Source organism: Hyaena hyaena, unplaced genomic scaffold (genome assembly GCF_003009895.1).
Source record: "Hyaena hyaena isolate Hyena2069 unplaced genomic scaffold, ASM300989v1 scaffold_13, whole genome shotgun sequence".
NCBI classification, from domain to species: domain Eukaryota; kingdom Metazoa; phylum Chordata; class Mammalia; order Carnivora; family Hyaenidae; genus Hyaena; species Hyaena hyaena.
Window position 1 is genome coordinate 4,666,262 of NW_024080645.1, and position 25,360 is coordinate 4,691,621.

General features: G+C 38.7%; 1 protein-coding gene across 1 annotated transcript in view; it reads left to right on the plus strand.

Moving 5' to 3' along the window:
* Positions 1–25,360, plus strand: part of ADAMTSL3 (ADAMTS like 3) — a 293,055-nt gene that overhangs the window by 60,056 nt on the left and 207,639 nt on the right. The window contains exon 3 of the mRNA XM_039216731.1: positions 1,972–2,099. Within this exon, the coding sequence (XP_039072662.1) occupies positions 1,972–2,099 (128 nt within the window). The remainder of the gene's footprint in view (positions 1–1,971; positions 2,100–25,360) is intronic.

The following is a 25,360-nucleotide window of genomic DNA, read 5'->3' on the forward strand; positions in this document are numbered from 1 at the left end:
GATCTTTTGCGAGGGTGTTGGGGATAGAAGACATTCGGTCAGCATCCCCTCTGTGTCTTCGCGAACAACGCTGGCTCCTGGCCCCACCTTGTCCCTTCTCAGAGGCAGGTGGCTGTCTTTTCTTGCAACCCGTATACTTGTACTTTATGCATTTCGTGTGCACGCGCACAGACACTCACCTTTATCTGCAGGTGAGGAGACAGGAAAGGCCTTGGGTGCTTGCATTTTAGTGTAATTAAGTCTTCCTGCCTTTTCCTTTGCAATTTCCACCTTTGTTGACGTATCTAGCTGGGTCTTGCCTATGTCAAGTCGATACGACTGTTAGTCTGTAATGTTTCTACTACTGTATAATCTTAGTGTTTTTAATAGAAATTTCTAACAGATCTGGAAATCATTTTTGGGTATTTTGTGAACAAGTCATCTATGGTTTTTGTTTTATTTTTAAATACATTCACATCGACTTGTGGTCGCATCCTATGTCCTTATACTTGAATTTGCTTCTGGACTCCACCCTACCCCCCTTTTTTTAATTTAATAGATTTTAACTGCCTATTACTATGCCAGTTCGCTGCTCTCAATTGAGGCCATTTCCCTCCAATTTCCATCCTTTTACAGTTTTTGTCTTGGCCCTTGCAGGCATTCACTCCACTAGATGAACTTTGGAATCGTTTTTTCGGGTTCAAAAAAAATTCCCTTGGGGATTTTGATTGGAGTTGTTACAGATTTATAGATTAATTTGGAGAGAATTAGCACTTTACAGTACCAGGTTTGCCCATTTAGGACTATGGTACATTTCTCTGTTTATTCTGTGGAGCCTATGGTAGGCCCCTTAGTAAAGTTTTGTAACTTTATGTAAGTATTACACATTGTTTCTTTTCACGCCTACATCTGTCTATATGCTTTTATACTCTCCTCTTTTCTCCAGAGTAGCCCAACATAAGTCAATGCTGGCAATTCCAGAAGACTAATTAAACCGAAATGTATTCGTAATGGGCCCTGCTCTATTTTCTTGGTTCCCCAAGGCTTTATTTACTTTGTTTTTCGGTGACAGAGTCCTTTTCAGGAGAGAGATTCGACAAATCCTCATGCAGAATGACTTCCTCGGAGCTACCGCCCATCTGTCTGATGGATGGGCAAGTCAGAATTTCAGTGGTCAGGGCGCCTGGGTGGCTCAGTCGGTTAAGTGTCTGACTTCTGCTCAGGTCATGATCTCATGGTTCGTGGGTTCGAGCCCCGCGTCGGGCTCTGTGCTGACAGCTCGGAGCCTGGAGCCTGTATCTGATTCTGTGTCTCCCTCTCTCTCTGACCCTCCCCTGCTCACGCTGCCTGTCTCTTTCTCAGAAATAAATTAAAAAAAAAGAATTTCAGTGGTCAAAAAGTCTTAGGTACAAGGTGGGACCCTGCTATATAAGTTATAAAACATGATTTAGTCTATTTAGATTTTGGACTGATAAAATTTCAAATTTAAAACTGAGCTTAGAGGGACACCTGGGTAGCTCTGTTGGCTGAGCATCCCACTCTTGATATCGACTCAGGTCATGATCCCATGGTCGTGGAATTGAGCCCTGCAACAGGCTCTGCACTGAGTGCGTAGCCTGCTTGGGATTCTCTCTCTCTCCTTCTCTCTCTGCCCCACCCCTGCTCATGCATGGGTGCACATGCACACTCTCTCTAAAAATAAACAAACATAAAAAAAATAAAACTGAGCCTGGAAGCCGTCTGGACAAAACCTTCATAAGGAGGAAAGATACTCATGTGCCACTAGTTTCCATATAAAACTAGTGTGTGTGTGTGTGTGTGTGTGTGTGTGTGTGCATGTGTGTGTGAATGTAGTCATCCCAAAGCAAAGCATCTTTAGGCAACGTTGGTCTGTATGAACAGCTTAGAATGAGACTTGGGGAAAACTGGGGGAGCTTTGGAATATTTCTAGCAAATTTGTCTGTAATTTATTGTGTGTTGTTCACATTCTAGACCTCAAGAAACACTCGTGCAGATGAAGATAAAGACACCAACTGGGATGCCTGGGGTAGCTGGAGCGACTGCTCCCGGACTTGCGGGGGAGGGGCGTCCTACTCCCTGCGGAGGTGTTTGACGGGGAGGTGAGTGGTGGCGGCGGCATGTTGTGCCCTGGAACGGGGGGCTCGGGAGACAGCCTGGCTTCCCGGCTTCAGAAGGTACTATGATGCCGATAGGGCATCTGCTGTGTGTAAATGTTAGTCACCCTCACGTTACCATATTTGAATAGTAATGGTCCCATTTTCACAAGTGTGGCCATAGTCCGCCCACAGGAGACCCCAGCTCACAGGAACCCAGGGCACTAGACACTGTAAGCGTTGCAGGGGGGCAGGCCTGGCATGTTAAGTCCCTGGCCCCAAACTGTCAAGATTAGAGATAATGGCTCGAGTATTGTGGCTCCCACCCTTGAGTTACTTCAATTTTCATTCATTTCTTGTTCACTTTCTCTGAGCATCCCATCCGTTAAGAAGGTAATGCAAGTGCTGTTTTCACACTGTAGGTATGCGTGTTAAAATGTAAGATTGGCTTCTTACGGAAAAAACCATTACGTTTGTAAGATGCTCACAGTCGTCAATGCTTTGGGGACAGTTTGAGGTAATCCTTCATAGGGCAGTTTAAGTCCCAGCCAAGAGTTCACCTCGGCTCTCAGATAAGACAAAGCCCCACGCTGATGGAACCTGATGTCCTGGTCCTGGACCAAAGGGAGGTTCCCGGATTATGGCAGCCATCTTCAGATCTGGGATATTGTAAGACAAAAGGGTAACTTGACTTTCCCTGAATAGTGTCAAGGTGTAGATCAGACACGCAGGGAGACCGTGCCGTGTCTGGCTCCAGTTGGGTGCATTGATGTTGCTGTTTTATGGGATATTAGTGACCACATGCATTCTCCAGCTTCCCTCACAGTGCACAGCGGGGCAGATGGGAGGTTGTGATGTGGCTTTGAGGAGGACCCTTAGTCCCGCAGGACAGCGGGGGAAGGCTGTGGAGGCACTGAGGTGTCGCTGTCCCCAGGCTGAGTCCCCACGCAGAGCACTGAACCCTACGCGAATGGCTGCAGAGCTGAACTCTGGGGTTTAGTCTTGCACGGGCAGCCTGGCGTGCCTGCTCCCCCGGTGCTGTTCACCTGGGGACGAATCACAGGCTCTGTTACGCTAAGTGCGTTGTGTGCTCTGGATGGATGGTGGGGTATGTGCTGTACTGGCTTGTATTGACCCCGGCGGGGTCTGCAGTCGGAGCGCCATGTGCCTGTGGGCAGGGCTCAGGGAGGGACTCCTGTGTGGGATGAGAGTTTTCCCACTGCCGTTCAGTCACCTGGGGGAGAGGTTCCCAGCCTAGAGTCTGATGTGCAGAAGGTAGTACATTGGCACCACTCTGTGGCCTCCAGATCTGGGGGCCTGAATAATTTGCATTCAGTGGTGGAATTTGAATGGGAAAGGAGTGGGGGTTATTTGTGTTTGTCCTTTAAAAAAATTTTTTTATGGGGCGCCTGGGTGGCTCAGTCGGTTGGACGGCCACCTTCGGCTCAGGTCATGATCTCACGGTTCGTGGGTTTGAGCCCTGTGTCCGGCTCTGTGCTGACAGCTCAGAGCCTGGAGCCTGTTTCAGATTGTTTTTCTCTCTCTCTCTGACCCTCCCCTGCTCATGCTGTGTGTGTGTCTCTCTCTCTCTATTAAAAATAAATAAAACATTAAAAAAATTGTTTTAGATTTATTTATTTTTGAGAGAGAGAGAGAGACAGAGCACGAGCAGGGGAGGGGCAGAGAGAGAGGGAGACACAGAAAATGAAGCAGGCTCCAGGCTCTGAGCTGTCAGCAAAGAGCCTGACGTGGGGCTTGAACTCACAAACCGTGAGATCATGACCTGAGCTGAAGTCGATCACTTAACCGACAGAGCCACCCAGGAACCCCTGTCCTTTTTTTTTTTTAAGAATAGTATGTACTTATATCTGTTAAAAAACAATTGGAGGAATATATTAAGGACCATGAATGACCACTTTCATTCTATTGTCATACAACCAAAATGCTCACATATTTGTTGATTATCTTTTTAATTAAAAAATAACTTTGACTTTGGAAGATAATCGATCCACCTCAGTGTGTGTGTATTTCCATCTTCTGTCTCCTAACTGGGGTCAGCCGATCATTGAACGCCTCAGATAAGGAAGGGAAGTGGCTGAGTTTCTCGTGTCTTTTCTGCACCTTCCGGAAAGGGAAATTTGGGATGGGGACGGTGAGAGGAGGCGGAGAGTTCTAACTTGACCACAGCGCTCTCTGCCTCGGCTGGTGTTTAAAGCTGGATGCTTCTCTTGTGAACGCTTGGATGGGTTTCTCTGAGAGGCCGTCTCCCCTCTCCCCCAGTCCCTTGGCCTGTCTTGGTGGCAGTGCCCTTGAGATGTGTGTTCACAGACCTGTTTTGCTAATCCTGCTCTGTCCTCAGCTCTTGGACAGCGGGGCGCCCTCCAGCCTTCCCCCGGCGACGTCTGTGCTTCTCCATCTTGGTAGGCTCCCAAGGCAGCGCTGTGCTGCCCGTGTTGCCTGCGCCCACCTCTGGCTCACCGGAGACCCCCTTGTGAACTTGGCTCAGCGGACTCTGGAAGTTCGGCGAGCCAGGGCGGCAACAGCTCCTCTTGGTACACAGGTGCCGCGGCCAGTCTCTCTGCCCTTAAATTTCTCGGGTGTGGATTAGCCACCAACCCGCTGCAGGAGGCACGGCTTGAACTCCGTAAGTGATGTCCCTAACATTGCATCCCCTTGACCTGGGGTTAGCAGATCGAAGCCCTCATCCCTTCCCTTTCTTGGCGGCGCAGGGTGAAAGGTAGGATCATAGCAGAGATTTCTCAACTCTTCAGAAATCCTTCCACTATATAATCTTCTGCTGATCTTTCTGCCTCCAAGCACCAGACCCTTTTAAAAATTTATCTGCCTATCTATTTTATTTATTTGTTTGTTTATTTATTTATTTATTTATTTTTATTTTTTATTTATTTCTAGGAGAGAGAGAAAGAGACAGCGTGAGCAGGGGAGGGTCAGAGAGAGAGGGAGTCACAGACTGAAACAGGCTCCAGGCTCCGAGCTGGCAGTCAGCACAGAGCCCGACGCGGGGCTCGAACCCACGAACTGCGAGATCATGGCCTAAGCGAAAGTTGGACGCTTAACTGACTAAGCCATCCAGGCGCTGCCTATCTATCTATTTTAATTCCAGTTAGCTAACATACAGTTATATTAGTTTGAGGAGTACAGTGTAGTGACTCAGCAATTCTATACATTACCTAATGCTCATCATGATAAGCATACTCTTAATCCCCTTGATTTATTTCCCTATTCCTCCATCCCTCTCCCCTCCAGTAACCACCAATACCTTCTCTATAGTTAACAAGTCTATTTTTTGGTTTGTTTCTTGTTATCTTTGTTTTGTGTCTTAAATAGTATTTGTCTTTCTCTGACTTATTTCACTTATCATTATACTCTGTAGCTCCATCCATGCTGTCGCAAATGGCCAGATTTCATTCTTTTTGATGGTTGAGTAATATTCCAGTGTGTGTGTGTATGTGTGTGTGTGTGTGTGTGTGTGTGTGTGTGTGTACCAAATCTTCTTTATCTGTTCATCCGTCAGGGGACACTTAGGCTGCCTCTATAATTTGGCTATTGTAAATAATACTGTAATAAACATAGGGTAGGGGTGCATATACCTTTTTCAAATTAGTGTTAGTTTTTTCATTTTCTTTGGGTAAATACCCAGTATGGAATTACTCAATCCTATGGTAGTTCTAGTTTACATTTTTTACAATTTTTTGAGGACCTCCATACTGTCTTCCATACTGGCTACACCAGTTTGCATTCCCACCAGCAGTGCACAGGCTTCCTTTTTCTCTACATTCTTGCTAACACTTATTGTTTCCTGTGTTGTTGATTTTATCCATTCTGACAGGTGTGAGGTGATATCTGTTGTGGTTTTGATTTGCATTTCCCTGATGATGAGTGATGTTGAGCATCTTTTCATGTCTCTGTTGGTCATCTGGATGTCTTCTTTGGGGAAATGTCTATTCATGTCTTCTGCCCATTTTTAATTGGATCATTTGGGTTTTATTGGTGTTGAGTTGTATAAATTCTTATATACTTTGGATGTTAACCCATTAATGGATGTGTCGTTTGCAAATATTTTCTGACCAGACCCTTTTTATACCTTGATATTTGCAAGGAATTTAACAATTGTGAACTGCACTAACACAAAGTCTGCCCTCATGGTTCTTGTAGGGAAAGGTTATGGAACCAAAGATTCAGAGTGAGAGCAACATGTGTAAAGGTGCAAGAAATGAAAAGAGACTTCTAAGAACAAACTGAAGGCTGATGGGAGTGGAGGAGAGGGGAAGGGGGGTGATGGGCATGGAGGGGGGCACTTGTGGGGATGAGCACTGGGTGTTATATGGAAACAAACTTGACAACAAACTATGAAATTTAAAAAAAAAGAAAAAAGAAAAGAGACTTCTATGCATGGAGAAAAACAGACAAGGGAGAAAGCAAAATGGGCCAATGTTGAAGAAGGAGGTGGATCGGCAGGCCAGGAGACAGAATCTGCTTCTCAGACTTTCGAATTTCACACACTTGTAAAATTTCACAAGAAGCATATTTGGACTTGATACAGGTTGTCAAGTTTTTACTTCATTTTATTAAATAAGGACAAAAATAAAAACAAACAAAACTCAACTATGGCCTACCATCATAGACTTTTCAAAAAAGAATTGCAACCAGGGTCGTTTCATTTTAGCATCTAAAAGCAAGACATGCTCTTAGATTTGAAAAACCTACCTTTAAATTGAATTCATTTAGCTTTCTGAAAATCCACTGTTTCTCTCTAATTTGTCTCACTTTACTTCAGACTCATATAAAGTATTGCAGCATATTAACATATTAACATAATTGCTGCATATTAACAGCTCAGTGATGGGCAATTGGGAACCAGAAATTGAGAAGTAAACATAGTCATGGACTCAGAACTTGAGATTCTACGATCCTTGAAGGATGCGGAAAAGTGATTTTATCTGAACCATAGTTTTCATCCAGGCATTTACTGATTCCTAAGCAGTGAGAGGTAGAGAAGCCAAGCAGAAGGCAGTTACAAAGAGGCTGAGAAGGTAAGCAGATTTATTGACAGCCTCATGATTGTGGGATATAAAATTGGGGTTCAAAGCCCTGCTAGACACCTTAGGTGATAAGTTGGTATCCCTGAAGGACTATATATCTTATGAGTAAGGGAAAATATCAGTCCTAATCTAAATGTTGCTAAACCAAAAATCCAGTCTTGAATGAGCTCAACCCTAATTTGAGTGATAAAATTTGTTAATATTCCAACTGCCTTCAAGAGGCTTTAAAAAAGACCCTAAAATACCTGGGAGATTATACAGATTTTCATAGATCATGCCCATAATTTAATAAAATTACCAGTCTTACCATGAGACAGGATCAAGAGGAAAAATAGACAATATTAACAGATACTGGAGCTGCTAAATCTATGTGTTAAAAAAAATATGACAGAACAAAAACCCTGTAATAAATATGTTTGTAAGAATAGATGACAAAACACAGGATTTTACCAGAGAACTGGAATCCGTAAAATAGAATCAAAGGGAAAATTGAGAACAGAAACATATGATAATAAAATTATGAACTAAATAGATACCGTAACTGCAGATTAGAAATAGCAGAAGAGAGTATAGGACTCTCCTGGCTAAATTATAGAGGTGAAAAACACAGAAAATAGAATAAAGGATATATGGTGTAAGGTGAAAAAGTCTAAAGCATGTGTAATTGGAGTCCTCAAGGAAAAGAGATGGGAATAGAGCAGAAATACTACTTGAAGAGATACTAGCTGAGAATTTCCCAGAACTTCTGAACGTTACTACTATGGAGGTATCAGGCCACAAATTGACGCAGTCCTGCAAACCCCAAATAGAATAAATATGCATAAGCAAATTATAGTAAAATCTTAAAAGAAGCCAGAGAGAAAGGATACATTAGCTTTGAAGGACCAAAAATAAGGTTGACTGTAAATTGTCATCACAAAATGATGAAATGACCTGCTTACCACCTTGAAAGAAAATAACTATTAGAGTAGGCTTCCCCACTAGGAGAAAGAGCCTTCAAATGTGAAGATGCAGTAAGATATTTTCAGACAAACACAAAACTTGAGAATTCTTTGCTAATTGAACTGTGCTGAAAGGAGTTCTTCAGGTAGAAGTAAGATGACCCCATCCGGAGAAGAGAAATGCAGGAGGAAATTAAGAACAATTGAGAACACAAAACTTAAGTGAATACAAACCATTTAAAGTAATAATAGTAAGTTTTGTGGGGTCTAAGTATATGTAGACTAAAAAACAAACGAACAGGGAGACCATGACATGAAATTTGGGAAGGGGGTAAATGGAGTTCAAGTACTCTAATGTTTTTGAATTGCTTAGAAAATTGTAAAAGTGACTAACTTACATTTGACTTTTCAAGTCAAGGATGCGTCTTGTAATTTTTAGGGTTACCATTAAAAACATAATAAAAAATTCTATAACAACCAACTACTATAGAGATAGAATAATGGTAAAATATTTGGTTGATTCCAGATAACTCAAGAAAGAGAAAACTCAGGGAGAGACGATGGAACAGAGATTAAGTGTGACACATAGGAAACAAATAGCAAGGTGGTAGATTTGAACCCCCGAATATATCAGCATTTACATTAGATATAAATGGACTACGTCCAGTTAAAAGATAAAGGCTCTTAGAGAGTAACACCAATATCATATGCTGTTTACATGAGGCAAATGTTAAGTATAAGGACACCCAATGACTGCAAATAAAAGCACAGGAACAAGCTGTAACATGACACTAATTAAAAGAAAATTGGTAAAGCTGTACTGGTATCAGACAAAGTAGAAACTAAGGAAAGAAGCATTATCAGAAATAAATCTTTTGGAATCGGTACCTCAATCCATCCTTATAGGGAAGAGTAGGGCCCAGAATATATATGTTAGAAATGAATTGGCTGAAAACAATCAATGGTCTAAGCTTCCATTTAAGTAATAAGAGCAAATTTAAAAAAAAACAAGGATATATGTGTGTGTGTGTGTGTGTGTGTGTGTGTGTGTGTGTGTGTTATTTCTGAGTCCCTCTACTCCAAATATCAAGGATCTGGATTTTTGGTCAGAATTTGGTTAAGACCCTCGTTAATTCAGTTCTGGATTCTCCACGGGAAAAATGCCCTTCTGTCTGGGTAAGAATCACCGTTCCAGATCTACGGCATCTTTGGGTCACTGTCTCCATACTGAGAGATCAACAGGAAGCGCAGTTAGAAGGCATTCGTGGGAAGGAAGAATTGCCTTTCTGCTGAATGAATTTCTTTTCTGATTTTTGTGGCTTGCTTTTATTTGGAGATAGTTTCTGCGGTACCTATACTTTATGTAACCTTTCCAGAGTACCCCACCCTATGTAGGCACTGAGATTTCACAGGGACCTCCATCTAGTGGGATCTTAGGTGCCTTTACCTTTTCATCTAATGCTAGCTACTCCCATCCTGTTAACTGCAAGGAATTCTGGCTACATCGTCTACCTTAATTTAAGGGGTGAAGCTAGGTGTCCTATAGATCTCTTTCCCTTACTACAAAGGCAGGCTCCCTTTTGGTACAGTCAGTGGTACATTTACGTTCCCCCTTTAATTCAGACTTGCTTACATTATATCTTGAAGCTCTGGGTTTGTGTGTAGCCTCTGTGAATTTCCGGGTATGATAGAGAGATGTCTGCTTATTCACGTACTAAGTTGGTCATTTCACTAGGCAGTTATAAGGGAAGGAGTTCAGTATATGTGTTCAGATTACTATTTCTGTTTAAAAATCTTTCTCTTTTTTCTTATGCTTTTCTCTGAAATTTCACCTCTGGTAATTTGGACATTGTATATATTCTGAGTGGGTTTTTTTTTTTTTTGTTGCTGATGAAATTGAAGATGTTTGAAAGCCATATTTTAATAATTACTTTATAGCTGTCAATGCCAATGCCAACAATGAAATAGTTTCTTTTTTTTCTGATTGTGAGATGATGAATATTTTGTGCTTTTCCTCTTCGTTTCCACCTCTTGGGTTTTGTTATTATCATTTGAGACTTTATACTTCAGTGTATTGGCAGAAGTTATTTCCCTTTATATCTTTTCTTTTATAATCATATTTCAAGCCTTTGTGGAGACTTCATCGTGTGTGCGCGCGTGTACATGATTTCAGTGCTCATTATCCATCTTTGTAGTTTCCTCATTTTGAATCATCACTTTGCTGGCAAGGATATGTTTTGAGCAGTGCTTCTGGAATTTTAATGTGCATATGAATCACCTAGGGATCTTGTTAAAATATAAACTTTGATTCAGTAGGTCTGGAGTGGGGCCCGAGAGCTTTCATTTCTAACAAATTCCCAGGGAGTGTCAGTGTTTCGCGTCCATAGACCACACTTCAAGCCACAGGGCTTTATAGCCTTTTTAATTTCAGGACAAAGCTGTGGGTCTTAGACTTTACGAGTCCTTATATATCCAAAAATGTCTTTCTCCTGCCTTCACACATAAACAATGAATGGCTTATTTGGGTATAAAATACCCGAGACACAAATTCTCAGAAAAAAAAGAACCGAGGAGTTCTTTTTCCATAATGTCTGGTGTACATGTTGACCCTCAGGGTCAGCTTGACGTTTTGTTGCTGTCGCTCTTTGTAGATAACCTGTTTGTTCCGTTTGGCAGCCTAGAGAAGACTTAGGTTTCGTTTTTTCTCATCAAGTCAAGAATTTTACAAGATTGTGTCTAGCTCTCAGTCTTTTAAAATTTATTTCTCCCTGGCACCTAACAGCTACTTGTGTTGTGCAGATTTCAGTCCTTATTTATTGTAGGAAATTTTTCCTTCTGTTGTATCATTCACTGTCAGTTCTTGCCCCTTTGTCCTGGGCTTCATGAACGTCCATTGTTTCCATCTGTTGTCCACTTTTATTGTGTTCTCACCTATCACTTTCATCACTTTTTTCTTTAAAAATTTTTTTAATGTTTATTTATTTTTAAGAGAGAGAGAATGAGAGACAGAGAGAGAGAGAGCAAGGGAGGGGCAGAGAGAGAGGGAGACACGGAATCTGAAGCAGCCTCGAGGTTCTGAGGTATCAGCACAGAGCCTCACGTGGGGCTCAAATTCATGAACTGTGAGATCTGATGCCAGCCAAAGAGGATGCTTAGTTGACTGAGGCATCCAGGCACCCCACTTTTTTCTTGTCTGTTTGGGAGTGATTTTTCAAGACCCTTGCCACTTGAATTTGTGTGTGTGTGTGTGTGTGTGAGAGAGAGAGAGAGACAGAGACAGAGACAGAGACAGAGATCTATTGACTCTATGCTCCTATGGCATATTTCTTGCCTTACATTCTTTCCTTCACATTAAACCTGGTCCTTTTCTGTTTCGGCTGTCTTAATCACTTGCATCATATCAGGCAGACTTTGGTCTTTTTTTTTAAAGTATGATATCGTGCTAATTCTTACTGAGTGTTCAAGGTCATCCTCATTTAGGAAGTCTATCTTGACACCTTGCTATAACTTTGATGTCTGTCTTTTGTGCTTTAAATTGTTGGCAAAAAGGAATCCTTTTAGGGAGGGTCCAACACTTCCCCACTCCAAGGCCTAACATAGTATCTGACATGAGATTAGGACCCATACAGTGTTAATTGAATGGATGAGTGAATGTGAGCTCACTATCAACTTGCTTTTTTTTGGGGGGGGGGTCAAGGCTCTTCTTTCTGACTAAAGCACCTTTGTCTCCTTTTCCTGGTTGACACATAGCTGACCTTGAAAACTCCTTTGAATCCTCGTTTCTCCTGTTAAGCATTTGTTGGTAATTCCTACCCTTTCCTAGGTCATGTGCAACTCTTCTATGCTTCCGTGGGACCTTGTGAGTATTTTTATGAGAGTGTTTATTTCACCGTGTTGTTTTAGTTTTGTTTTCCACAATTGAGACTAAATTGAGGTGGCATAGATTGTGTCTTTCATCCCTTTATTTTATCTGCAGTGTTAGTTACTACTGACATATATTGGAAATTTAGTACATTTTATTTTATAAATAAATCCCAAGATTGATTTAGAAAAAAAGCCTGCTTGACTATAGTAGATATCTGTGGGAGAGGAAAGGGTGGGTCATTTTGTGAAAACATTGAAAGCTGTGTTGGGGAATATGGACTTTTTATAGTGAGATTTGTAAAAAAGGTTTTTGCGTGTTTATTTATTTTTTCAGAGATGTACAGGGATATTGTTTAAAAAGCCAAATAGCTCAACTAGGCTTGAGGTGAGAAACAGCAATGTCCTGATCCCCTTCCTGTCATCGTTTGATTCCCCAGGGGTGACCGATTATTTTTATATTTATTCTAAATTCCTAACGTTTATATTACAACTTCTTGATTGTAATATAATCGTGGGGATTATCTTTTAGATTCTTACTTTGGAAGATGAGGGTCGTAGCAATCTTTCACACCTCTTATTCCTGGAGTGTGCGTGTACGCTCGCAATCACACACATGTGCAAATACTGTCTTTTAGCTCCTCATGTTAGTGTCATATGTGACTTTGGCTAGACCACTGTTCAGGGTTTAAATTATTACAATATGGGGGCGCCTGGGTGGCTCAGTTGGTTGAGCGTCTGACTTGGGCTCAGGTCATGATCTTGCGTTCGTGGGTTTGAGCCCCGCATCAGCTCAGGGCCTAGAGCCTGCTTTGGATTCTGTGTCTCTCTGTCTCTCTGCCCCTCCCCTGCTCTCACACTCTGTCTCTCAAAAAAAAAAATAAATAAAATAAAATAAATTATTACAACTATGATCTTTCTACTACTCACAGCTGAGTCATATAAAATAGTCTGATTATTTTTCTTTTCTCTAGAATCCAAAATTGGCTCATTTGTTTTCTTAGTTTTGACCATTTTTATCACTAATTTTAAAAAGTTATTCGAATTTTCACTCATTTTTAAAATTTTCATTCTCTTTCATCTTCTTTCTCTTTGACTTCTCTCCTGGAGAATTCCTAACAGCTTTACGCTGAGCTGCTTGCTCTCCAGCTAGGAGCCCGGGCATCCTGTGTTTCATCATACCGTCATCCTGGGAGGGTCAGCTACCTCTGTGGGGTTACAGCCCCTGTTTCCTAATCACTCCTCTCTTTTTCTTTTTCCTCCTTAAATTCCTCCTTCTTTTTAATTAGTATACTTTTCAGGAGCTTCCTGGATATCTGAAAATGTCTTTATTTTACTCTCAAAGTTGAAGGATGGTTTTCCAGGAATAGGACTATATAGAAATTATTTTCCCTTAGAAATGCAAAGGCATTGCTTCACCATCTTCCAGTAGACAGCGGCCATGTTGTGACCTCCGAAGGCTTTCTGACTGCCTATTCTTTTTCCCTCCTCTCTGGATGTATAGAGAAGCATTTGTGCCCTGGTTCCGTGAAATGTCATCATGCCGTGTCTTGGTGTGGGTCTGTTTTCATCCATTATATTGTAGTCACCATGGATTCATCCACTATGAAAATTTTGTCTTTCAGTCCTGAATTATTTCTTTGATGATTTTTTCTCTTCACTTTTCTCTGTTTTCTCTTATTGAAACTCCTATTGTTCAGATATTAGACTTTTTCTTTTCTTCTCTCTGTGTACCTTATTTTCTGGAAAATGTACCTTAACTTATTGTCCAGCTTGACAGATATTACATATATTTTTTTTCCCTCTCTCTCTATTTTATTTTTCTGAGATATATTTTGTTCCTTGAGTTAAAAAGAATAGCATTCTGTCCCTGATTTCCAGATGCAGTGCTCTAAGCATATAAATAGACATTTTGAGGAGAAAGTTTTCTTCTCACATAGCCTTAGTTCCTTCCAAATCATAATTTTCTATTTGAAAATAGTGTCATTTATTTGTCATTATTATTTAATAGTGTTTCATGTTAGAGACTTTTCTAAGATTTCAGGTGATCCTTGTTTGTTCATATTTTAAAAAAAGAGTTTTGGGGCGCCTGGGGAGCTCTGTCAGTTAAGTGTTTGACTTCGGCTCAGGTTGTGATCTCATGGTTTGCGAGTTCAAATTCCACATCGGGCTCTGTGTTGACAGCCCAGAGCCTGGAGCCTGTCTTTGTATTCTGTGTCTACTTCTCTCTCTGTCCCTCACCTGTTCGTGCTTTCTCTCTCTCTCTCTCTCAAAATAAATAAAGCGTAAAAAAATTTTTTAAGGGTAAAGAAGGAAGAAAAAGGAAAAAATTGTGAGCTTGATTGTCAGGGCTGTGGCTAGTCAATCTTATTGCCTAATGGTGCTCTGGGTGTTTTAGTTTGGGCTTCTCTGTATTGTCAGACAAGGATCTTTTCTTCAATGTTTATTATTTTGAGAGAGAGAGAGAGACAGAGAGAATCCCAAGCTGTTAGCGCAGAGCCTGACGTGGGGTTTGATCTCATGAACCATGAGATCATGACCTGAGCCAAAACCAAGAGTTGGGTGCTTAACTGACTGAGCCAGCCAGGCACCCCATACAGGGATCTTTTGATTCCAATAGTCTGGAAACCAAGTGGAGCTGAAAGCTACGGTCTTAGCACTAATACATGAATTTCTAAATGTAATCCTTGTTTTCAATATGGTTACCTTTGCCCTTAATTGAACCCAGTTATCTCTCAGTCTGGAGACTTTTTGTTTTACCGTCTTTAGATAATAACATGCAGCATTTTGCCAAAATAAGGAAAGAGAGCTGGGAGTCGAACTGCTCCTTGGGCAGACGTTCAACCAGTTTTACTGTTTTTGGCCCCAACTTTATCCCACTTCCAGAAATTTCTGATGTGCCTCTTCTGGAGCCTTTTGTGAATTCTGCAGAGCAAATTGAATTGCTTTTAAAAATTCTCCACTGCTGTTGTTGGATTTTCTTTCTTCAGTCTGTGAAATCCAAACATATCCTTAATATGAAGGAATATGTAGCTCCATAACTACTATGGAATTTGAATTCATAATATAAAAACTCTTTACCCCCAAACAATCTCCAGACCAAGATTGTTTCACTGGTGAATCCTACCAAGTGTTTAAGAGGAATTTAACACAATTCCACACATTTTTTTCCAGAAAACAGAAAAGGAGAGAATACCTCCTAATTCATTTTATGACTATAGTATTACTCTGATATCAAAAACAGGTAAAGACTATACAGAAAAAAGAAAACTACAGACCAATATTCCACATAAATATAAATGTAAAAATTATTAATAAAATACTATCAAATAATATTTAGAAATAGGTAAAAAGAATTATACACTATGGCCAAGTGGGATTGATTTCAGGGATATAAGGCTGGTTCAGTATTTGGAAGTCAGTCATTGTAACCAACTTCGTTATCAAGCTAAAGAAGAAAAAATTCGGGGCGCCTGGGTGGCTCAGTCAGTTAAGCCTCTGACTTTTTGGCTCAGGTCATGATCTCATGGTTTGTGGGTTCAAGCCCTGCGTCAAAGTTCTGTGCTGACAGTTCAGAGCCTGGAGCCTGCTTCGGATTTTGTGTCTCCCTCTCTCTCTACCTACCCCCACTCTCAAAAATAAACATTAAAAAATTTTCTTAAAAAGAAGAAAAAATTCATATGATCATATCAGTTGATGCAGAAAAAGTATTTGACAAAAGCCAATACCAGTTCATGATCAGGAACTCTTGGAAAAATAAGAATGGAGGGAGCATCCTCAACTTGATAAAAAAAATATATAAAAATTTATAAATTTATAGTTAATATAATATATTATGATTGATGGTGGAAGACCGAATATTTTCTCTCTAAGATCAAGAATAACACAAGGGAGTCTATTTTCACGACTCTGGCTCAACCTAGTACAAAAAGGAAAGAAAATAAAAGACATACCAATCCAAAAGAAAAAAATGAAACTATCCTTATTTGTCTATGTAGAAAATCCCAAGGAATCTACAAAATAATTCCTGAAACTAAAAATGTGAGTTTTCCAAGGTCAGAGGATGCCAAATAAAAATGTAAAAATCTATTTTATTTCTCTTGTTAGTGATGAGCACATAAAAAGTGAAATTAAAAATATAATACTATTTACAGTCACTCAAAAACAAGTTAAATGCTTGGGTGTAAATCTAGCAGAACGTGTATAGGACTTGGAGGCAGAACACTGCAGAGTGCTGAGGAAAGAAAGCAAAGATCTAAACTAATGGAGAGACCATGTTCATGGGTTGGAAGATTCAACATGGGAAAGAGGTCAGTTCTCCCCAGATGGATTTATAGATTTAACCTAATTTCTCTCAAAATTCCAGGAATAATTTTTTGTAATTATTCTAAACTAATTATTCCAAAACAACATTATTCTAAAATTTATATGGGAAGGCATAGGCCCTAGAATAGCCAAAACAATTTTGAAAAAAAAAAAACACCCAAGAGAGTAGGAGGGTTCAGTCTACCTGATATAAAGTCTTATTATATAGCTACTAATCAAAGCTGTGGTATTGGCGGAGGGATAAACACATAGAGTGGTGAGAGAAAATATTTGCAAACCACACATCTGACAAGGGACTAGTCATCTAAGTTAAGAAAAAATCAATAATTAAAAAAGCACACAATCCAATTAGAAAATGGACAAAGACATAAACAGATACTTCACCAAAGAGGATGCATATACAGCAAATAAGGACATGAAAAGATCCTTACCATCACTATCTATTAGGGAAATGCAAATTAAAACCACAATGAGATATCATTAGATACTTAGCTTGGATAAAAAAAATAGTGACATCTTGAGATTCTGGCAAGGATGCAGAGAAACCTTATCACTCATACATTGGTGATGGGAATGTAAAAGGGTATAGTCATTCTGAAAAAATAGACAATTTCTTTAAAAAGTAAACATATACCCAGCAGAAGTATTCCTGGGAATTTATAGCAGAGAAATGAATACTGTGTTCACACAAAAACTTGTACATGAATGTTTATAGCAGCTTTACTCATCCAAAAAGTGGAAGTAACTCAAATGTCCTTCAGTGAATGAATAGTTAAACTGTGGTGCTTTCATACCATGGAATACGATGCACCAGTAAACACAAATGGACCACTGATACGTGCAACAACCAAAATGAATTAACACAGAAATTGCTGAGGTAAATAGCCCATTCTTCAAATGTTACAAACTATATAGTATTCTTAAAATAACAACAACAAAATAGAAATTGAGAACAAGTTAGTAGTTGCCAGGTACTAAAGAGAAGGTAAATGTGGGAAGGAAGAAAGTAGTACAGTTATGAAAGACAACTTGAGGGATCCTTGTAGTGATACAAATGTTCTATAGTTTGACTGTATTAATGTCAGTATCTTGATTATGTCATTGTTCTATACTTTTGCAAGATGTTAACATCGAGGGAAATAAGGTCAAGTGTACATGGGATCTCTTTTCATTATATCTTACAAATGCATGTGATTTACAATTACTTTTAAATAAAAGATAGAATTTAGCTAGAAAAAAACACCTAGAAATGCCAGGTAAAATAGAACATAAATCTTTTAAAAAATAATGAAACTGAATGAAGACATAGCACATGTTCGTGGATAGAAAGACTTAGTATTGTGAAGATGTCAGTTACTCCCAACCTGGTCTATAGATTCAGTGCAATCCCAATCAAAATCCCAGCAAGTTATTTTGTAAGATATTGACAAACTGATTCTAAAATGCACGTGGAGAGGCAGACCCAGAATAGCCAAAAAATGTTGAAGAAGGACAGAGTTGGAGGATTGACACTATCTGATATCGAGATTTACTATAAAGCTATCATAATCAAGACAATATGGTATTGGTGAAAGTATAAATAAATAGATCAGTGGAACAGAATAGAGAACCCAGAAATAGACCCACATAAATATAGTTAAGTGATCTTTGACAAAGGAGAAAGACAGTACAGTGGAGCAGAAGACAATATTTTCAAAGTATGGTGTCAAACAACTGGCCATTTTCACGAAAAAAAAATAAGAATTTAGACACAGATTTGCACCCTTCATAAAAGTTAACTCAAAATGGATCTTCATAGACATAAATACGACACAGAACTATATCCTAAAAGATAACATAGGAGAAAAAAAGGATGACCTTGAGTACGGCAATGACAATGACTTTTTAGATACACTACGAAAGGCACTTCATTAAGATTAAAACATTCTGCTCTGCAAAAGACAATGTCAAGAGAATGAGAAGACAGACCTCAGACTGGGATAAAATATTTGCAAAAGACACATCTGACAAAGAAACACACAAAGATCTTGTTAAAACACAATGATTAGAAAGTGGACAACCTAATTAAAAAATGAGCCAAATTCCTTAACAGACAGTGCACCCAAAGAAGATATATAGATGGCAAACAAACATGGAAAAATAACACGCATTATATGTCACCAGAGAAATGCAAATTAAGCAGCAGTGAGTCACCACTACACATCTGTTAGATGGCCAAAATCTGAAACACTAACACCACCACACGCGAGTGAGGATGTGGGACCACACCACCATTGCTGGTGCGAATGCAAAATGGTTCAGCCACCGTTGAAGGTGGTTTAGCAGTTTCTTGCAAAAATAAACATACTCTTAACCACCCTAGCCAGCAGTCGTACTCGTTGACATTTACCAAAAGAGTTGAATACTTATATCTACTCAGTAACATGCACATGGATGTCTATAGCAGCTTGATTTATAATAACCAAAACTTGGAAGTCACTAAGATGCTCTTCAAGAGGGGAATGGAGAAATAAACTGTGGTATACCCAGACAAGGGGATATTATTTATTGCTAAAAAGAAATGGGCTATTAAGCCATGGAAAGCCATGGAGGAACCTTAAATGCATACTCCTACTGTGAAGGAAGCCAATTTGGAAGGCTGCATACTGAGATTCTAACTATATGACGTTTTTGAAAAGACAAAATTATGGAACTATGGTTGCCAGGTGTTGGGGGTAGGGAAGGGATGAATTGGCAAGGCGCAGAGGGTTTTTATGGCAGTGAAAATGCTCTGTGTGATGCCATAATGATGGATACATTCAAACCTAAACCTACTGGATAAACATCAAGAATTAACCATAATGTAACATATGGACTTTGGCTGATTATAATGTGTCAATGTAGACTCATCAGTTGTAACAAAGGTACCACTCTGGTTGGAGATTGTTGGTAATCAGGAAGCTATGCATGTGTAGGGGCAGAGAGGTGCATATGGGAGCTCTCTGAACCCTCCCCTTAATTTTGCTGTGAACCTAAAACTGCTTTAAAAAATAAATTTTCCCACTGACAGTGCTTGAAGGTTCCTTTTCCTCTACAGCCTCGCCAACACTTATTATTACTTGTATTTTGAGTTCAGCCGTCCTGACAGGTGTAGAGTGATATCTCAATGTGATTTTAATTCGCATTTCCCTGATGATTGATGATTAGTCATGTTGAGCATCTATTCAGTGTGTCCGCCATCTGTATGCCTTCCTGGGAAACATGTCTATTCAGCTACTCTGCCCATTTTTAATTGGATTATTTCTTTTTTTGGAGTTGAGTTGTGTAACCTCTTTATATTTTTTTGGAATAAGCCCCTTATTGGGTATATCATTTGCAAATATCTTCTCTTATTAAGTAGACCTCCTTTTTGTTTTTTGTTGATGGTTTCTTTTGCTCTGCAAAAGCTTTTTATTTTGTTACAGTCCCAGTAGTTTAATATTGCTTTTGGTTCCCTTTCCAGAGGAGACATATCTAGAAAAATGTTTCTATGGCTGATGTGGGAATGATAACTGGGCAGCTACAGTAGAAAACAGTATGGATGTTCCTCCAAAGAATTAAAAATAGGATTACCCTTTGATCCAGTAATTCCATACTGGGTGATTTACCCAAAGAAAATGAAAACACTAATTTGAAAAATACCCCTCTGTTTCAGCATTATTTACAATAGGTAAGATAATCAGCCCAGTGTCCATCTATAGATGAATGGATAAAAAAGATGTGGTACATATAAAAATAGAATATTACTTAACCATAAAAAAGAATGAAATCTTGCCATTTTCAAGAAGGTGGATGGAACAAGAGGTATTATGCTAAGTGAACTAAGTCAGTCAGAGGAAGACACATAGCATAAGATTTCATTCATATGTGGAGTTTAAGAAACAAAATAGACAAAAAAAGAGACCAAAAAACAGACTCTTAAATACAGAGAACAAACCATGGCTGCCAGAGGTGAGGACGGTGAGGGGGAGTAAAATAGATAAAGGGGATCAAGGGTATGCTCCTCCTGGTGAGCACTGAGTAACGTACAGAATTGTTGAATCACTCTACTGTAAACCTAAAACTTATGTAGCACTATATGTCAGTTATGCTTGGGTTAAAAAAACCCACAACATTAAAAGTTTTAACAAGAAAGTAAAGGTGAAACTACAAGAAATAAAGGAAATCAACAGAACCACAAAAACATAGAGGTAGCTGAATGCCATACCAGTCAGTGCATACCTGATTCTGTGCCTGTGTCAAAAATGGAGACGGATTTGTACGTGTCTAGAACTCAGGCTGTTGAGCTTTAATTCCTTCATTATCACAAGAGATCAGGTCTTAAGTGTATATGAGGCACAGTGGAGGAACTACAACCAAAATATAAAATATAAATTTTGAAGTCCATGTGTTTCCTAAAATGATGGACTAGCCGACCCCCTAAAAATATGGCCATATACTAGCATAGAGAATTTTAGATTCTTGGTTTCAACACTGAACTGAAAAAAGTTTCCACTTTGGAATAATGGACCTGTTCTCCCAAAAGTTGGAGGTACATATATATTGATTTATATATATTGGTTATATTGAGTTGAATGTATATATCCCATATTATCGTGGAAGCTTTGAGGTGAGAAATTAATATGAAAAGTGGTCTTGTAACCCTTGATAGCTATGAAGCTACTGGCAGTAGTAGAAGATATGGAGGGACAGACCACCAAAGCAGACCAAATGGGATTCCTGTTCCTATCAGTGGATCCCTTATTTAAGATAGCCATCCTAAAATACATAATATAAAAAGAAATACTTGCCATGAGGAAGCACCATCAGGCACAGCATTGATGACATAAGAGAAAAATTACAGTTATCTAAATCCATGCATTTTTTTTTTAATAATTGAGAAGAAAAAATTAGCAAACTAGAAATAGAAGTGTGCTCTTTTGGTCTTTGGTAGATATCCTTCCTAGTAAAACGTTACTGCATTTTCTCTGACGTTAGGTGTAAAATAAGAATGCTTGCTGTCATTTTTTATATTTGTTATTGTACTTGAGGTCCTAGTCAGTGTCATAAGGCAAGAAAAAGAAATATAAAGGATTAGAAATACTTATTAGTATAAGAATTAGAAAGGAAGAAATAAAGTTCTCATGATTCAGAGACTACCTGGTTGTCTAAGAGAACATCTAAGAATATCTACACATTAAAAAAACAGGACTAATAAGAGTTCCATTACTGGAAACAAGATTAATGGACACATAACAATTGTATTCTTACGCAGTAGCAAGAACCAAGAAAGCAAAATTTCAAAAAGATGTCATTTATACTAACAAAATATAAAGGTGCCTTGTAAAATATTCAGTAGGTGTATGAGACTTTTATGAAAGAATTAAAATATCATCTAAATGGTGAGATATAATATGTTCATAAATAGAAAGTCACAATATCATAAAAATACCAATTTCGCCCCCAAAATTAATCTTTAAGTGTGATACCAATTCTAAAAATCAAATGGAAATGCAAAGGTAATGAAAACAGTTTTTCAGACAACAAAATGAGCAACTTGCCCTGACAGTAAAATTTAAAATATTTAACTACAGTAGGATCAGGGGCATAAGTAATAGCAAAATGTAGCAAAATGGAGATCCAAGAAACAAAAACATGCATATATGAAACTTTGCTATATGTTAGAGGTGGCATTAAAAATTTGTGGAGAAAGGGTGGATGGATATTCAATATATGGGACTCAGGTATGATTATTGGTATCCAAAGAGAAAAATATTAGAAAGTGACAATCCACATAAAAAATACATTCTAGGTTTGTTAGAATATACTTATGAAAAGCAAAGCTTGAAAACATTTAAAAGAAAATACCAGAGAATGCCTTTATGATCTCTGGGTAGTGAATTATTCCTTAACTAAGATACAAAGAATTTAACTTACAATGGAAAATATTGATAAGTTCAAGCACAGTACACAAGCACTTTTGCTTTATAAAAATACACTAGAAGCCAAAATAAAAGCCCAGAGTAGGAGGCCCTTGACAGTGAATATAGCCAATAAGGAATTAGTGTCTGAAATATTTAAATAACTTCTGCTTAACAGGAAAACAAAACCAAAGCTGTAGAAAAATGAAGAAAGAATGTGAATGGGAAATTCTGCATCATCAAAAACAAATGACACAATTAACCTCATTGCACAAAAGTGCAAAAGAATACAAAGTGAGATATTTTATGTTCCTCAGATTGGGAAAAACTTCAAAAAATTTTAAATGCTAAATATTGGAGTGCCTGGTTGCTTTAATTGACTAAGCATCTAGGTCTCATGGTTCAGGAGTTCAAGCCCTGTATCGGACTCTGTGCTAACAGCATGGACCCTGCTTGGGATTCTGTCTCCTTCTCTCCCTGTCCCTCCTCTGCTTGCTCTCTCTCTCTCTCTCTCTCAAAATAAATTAAGATAAGATAAAATAAAGTGCCAAATACTGATCCAGATATATAAAAGCTAGACCCTTTCTGTACTACAAACAGGAGTAAAAATTAGTATTCTCACTCTAAAGAGCAATTTGTCAATATCTAGTAGGAACAAATCTGTAAAAGCCCACAAGAGAGTAGTCCCACCCAGGTGTACATCCCAGAGAAATACATGCAGCTATGCCTAAGGTGGTTGTGTGAGATTGCTTATTGCAGAATCTTCAAAAACTTTAGGAAAACTGATCAGTAAAAAATAAAAAGAATTGGTAAATACATGATGATGTATTTATACAGTGGGTTACTATGGAACCATAAAAACAAATAAATTAGAGTTGCGTTTTGAAAACATAGTGTTGATAACAAATTTTAAAACTCAAGCTGTGAAAGATGATGCGCACTGTGATACCATTTCCCTAGTTGCCTCTGCAGAGGGAGGCAGGGAAATAGGATTGAGGAGGATTGGCAGAGAGCCTCCCCCATATTTGTAATGATATATTTCTTAAAAATAAGTCTGAAGAGAGGCGCCTGGGTGGCTCAATCAGTCGAGCATCTGACTCTTGATCTCAGCTCAGGTCTCGATCTCAGGGTTATAAATTCAAGTCCTTCACTGGGCTCCATGCTGGGCATGAAGCCTACTTTAAATTAGATAGATAGATAGGTAGGTAGATAGATAGATAGATAGATAGATAGATAGATAGATAGATGCCTACTTTGGATGGATGGATGGATGGATGGATGGATGGATGGATGGATAGATAGATAGAGGCCTACTTTAGAGGGGTGGATGGATGAATGGGTGGGTTGATGGATGGATGGATGGATAGATAGATAAGGAGCCTATTTAGATGATAGATAGATGATAGATAGATAGATAGATAGATAATAAATCTGAAGAACACTTTAAGAAATGATGAAGCTTGCTGGTGTATCTATGAGTTTGTATCATTCTTTTATTGTGGACTTAAAACATTTCATAATATTGGGATGAGCACTGGGTATTATATGTAAACCAATTTGACAATAAACTATTTTAAAAAAACCACAAAGAAAACCTTTCATAATAAAATACTTGTAAGAATACAAAACAGTCCTAAATACTGCTACTATATTTTGAGTGCCCATCTCTAAAGTAGTACTTGCTTATTTTTTCCCCATTTTTTTAGGACTTTAGTGTTTTTTAGTTTATTTATGCACAAATCTTAACCTATATTCTGAAATTTGCTCTTAGGCCTGAGAATCTCCACATTTGCTTATTCCCTGAACTCATCTAATTTGAAAAAAATATATCAGGCTAGAAAAGATCCTAGTCAAGTATTAAAAAAATTAAATGAGGGCCTCCTGGGTGACTCAGTCAGTTAAACATCTGGCTCTTGATTTCAGTTCAGGTCATGATCTCACATTTGTGAGATCGATCCCTGTGTTGGGCTCTGTGCTGAGTGTAGAACCTGCTTGGGGTCTTCTCTGTCTGTCTGTCTGTCTGTCTTTCTCTCAAAAAAAAAATTAGGGGCACTTGGGCAGCTCAGTTGGTTAAGCATCCAACTCTTGATTTCGGGGCAGGTCATGATCTCACAATTTGTGGCTTTAAGCCACGTGTCACACTCTATGCTGACGGTGCAGAGCCTGCTTGGGATTCTCTCTCTGTCGTCCCCTCCCTCTATCTCTCTCTCAAAATAAATTTTAAAGCTTTTTAAAAAATGAAAAAAATTAAATGAGAGACTTCAATGTAAGATAAATGTATGGCAATAAATGTCCTGTTCCCAGCTTGATGCCTGGCATGGGGCCAGGCCTGTGACTCACCCACTCACTCCAGGTCTTTGGTGAGAAATCGGGACAGCAAGGCTATTTCTCTGCATAAAAATTAAATTAGACTAATTCCAAAGAAGGGCAGCAGATTTGTAACTAGTTCCCTGCTCCCCATCTTTCAGGCAGCATCAAACTAATCATTCCCGACCCACTCACATATTAAGAACTTTTATTATCATTTTGAAAGTACTCTGAGATTATTAAGAAGGAAATCTACTTCCCTTGGAAAGCTTATCAGGTCTCTCTATCCTAGAACAGCCTTAGAAAGTTGTTAAATCTTCATGAATATTGAGCTCTGTGGTCAGTTTTTCTTGGAAAAGGAATATGGAGGTGGTTACATATAAAATCAAACAAAAATCCATCCCAAAGCCTATGAAAGTGTTTCAGTGCCCTCTCTTTCTATCAGGGAGCTTATTTAAATTCATGATTTAGGGAAGGAGATGAATGTGGCTCTTTTGCTCATTTATTTCTTTGTGGATAATGTTTTTTTCCAGAATTTGATTATATTTAAATACACAGTGAATTCTTTTGCGTGCCCCAGCCAGAATATCAGTCTTGCAGAAATTTGTAACTTGATATTCTAGTCAACTGCCAACCATGGGAAACACAGATTTAAGTTAACTAGTATTTAAAAAATTAATATATTTTTATTCTTCAGACACATGCTTCTCAGTCTTTAAGACACTAGTGTTTGAGTCAATATATCATCAAATGCATGTAATAAATTATACTGCTATAAACTCCAGGGAAATTTTATTAATGTTTTTTAATGTACCCTCATGTGGAATCAACATATGTTTTTTATATATTCA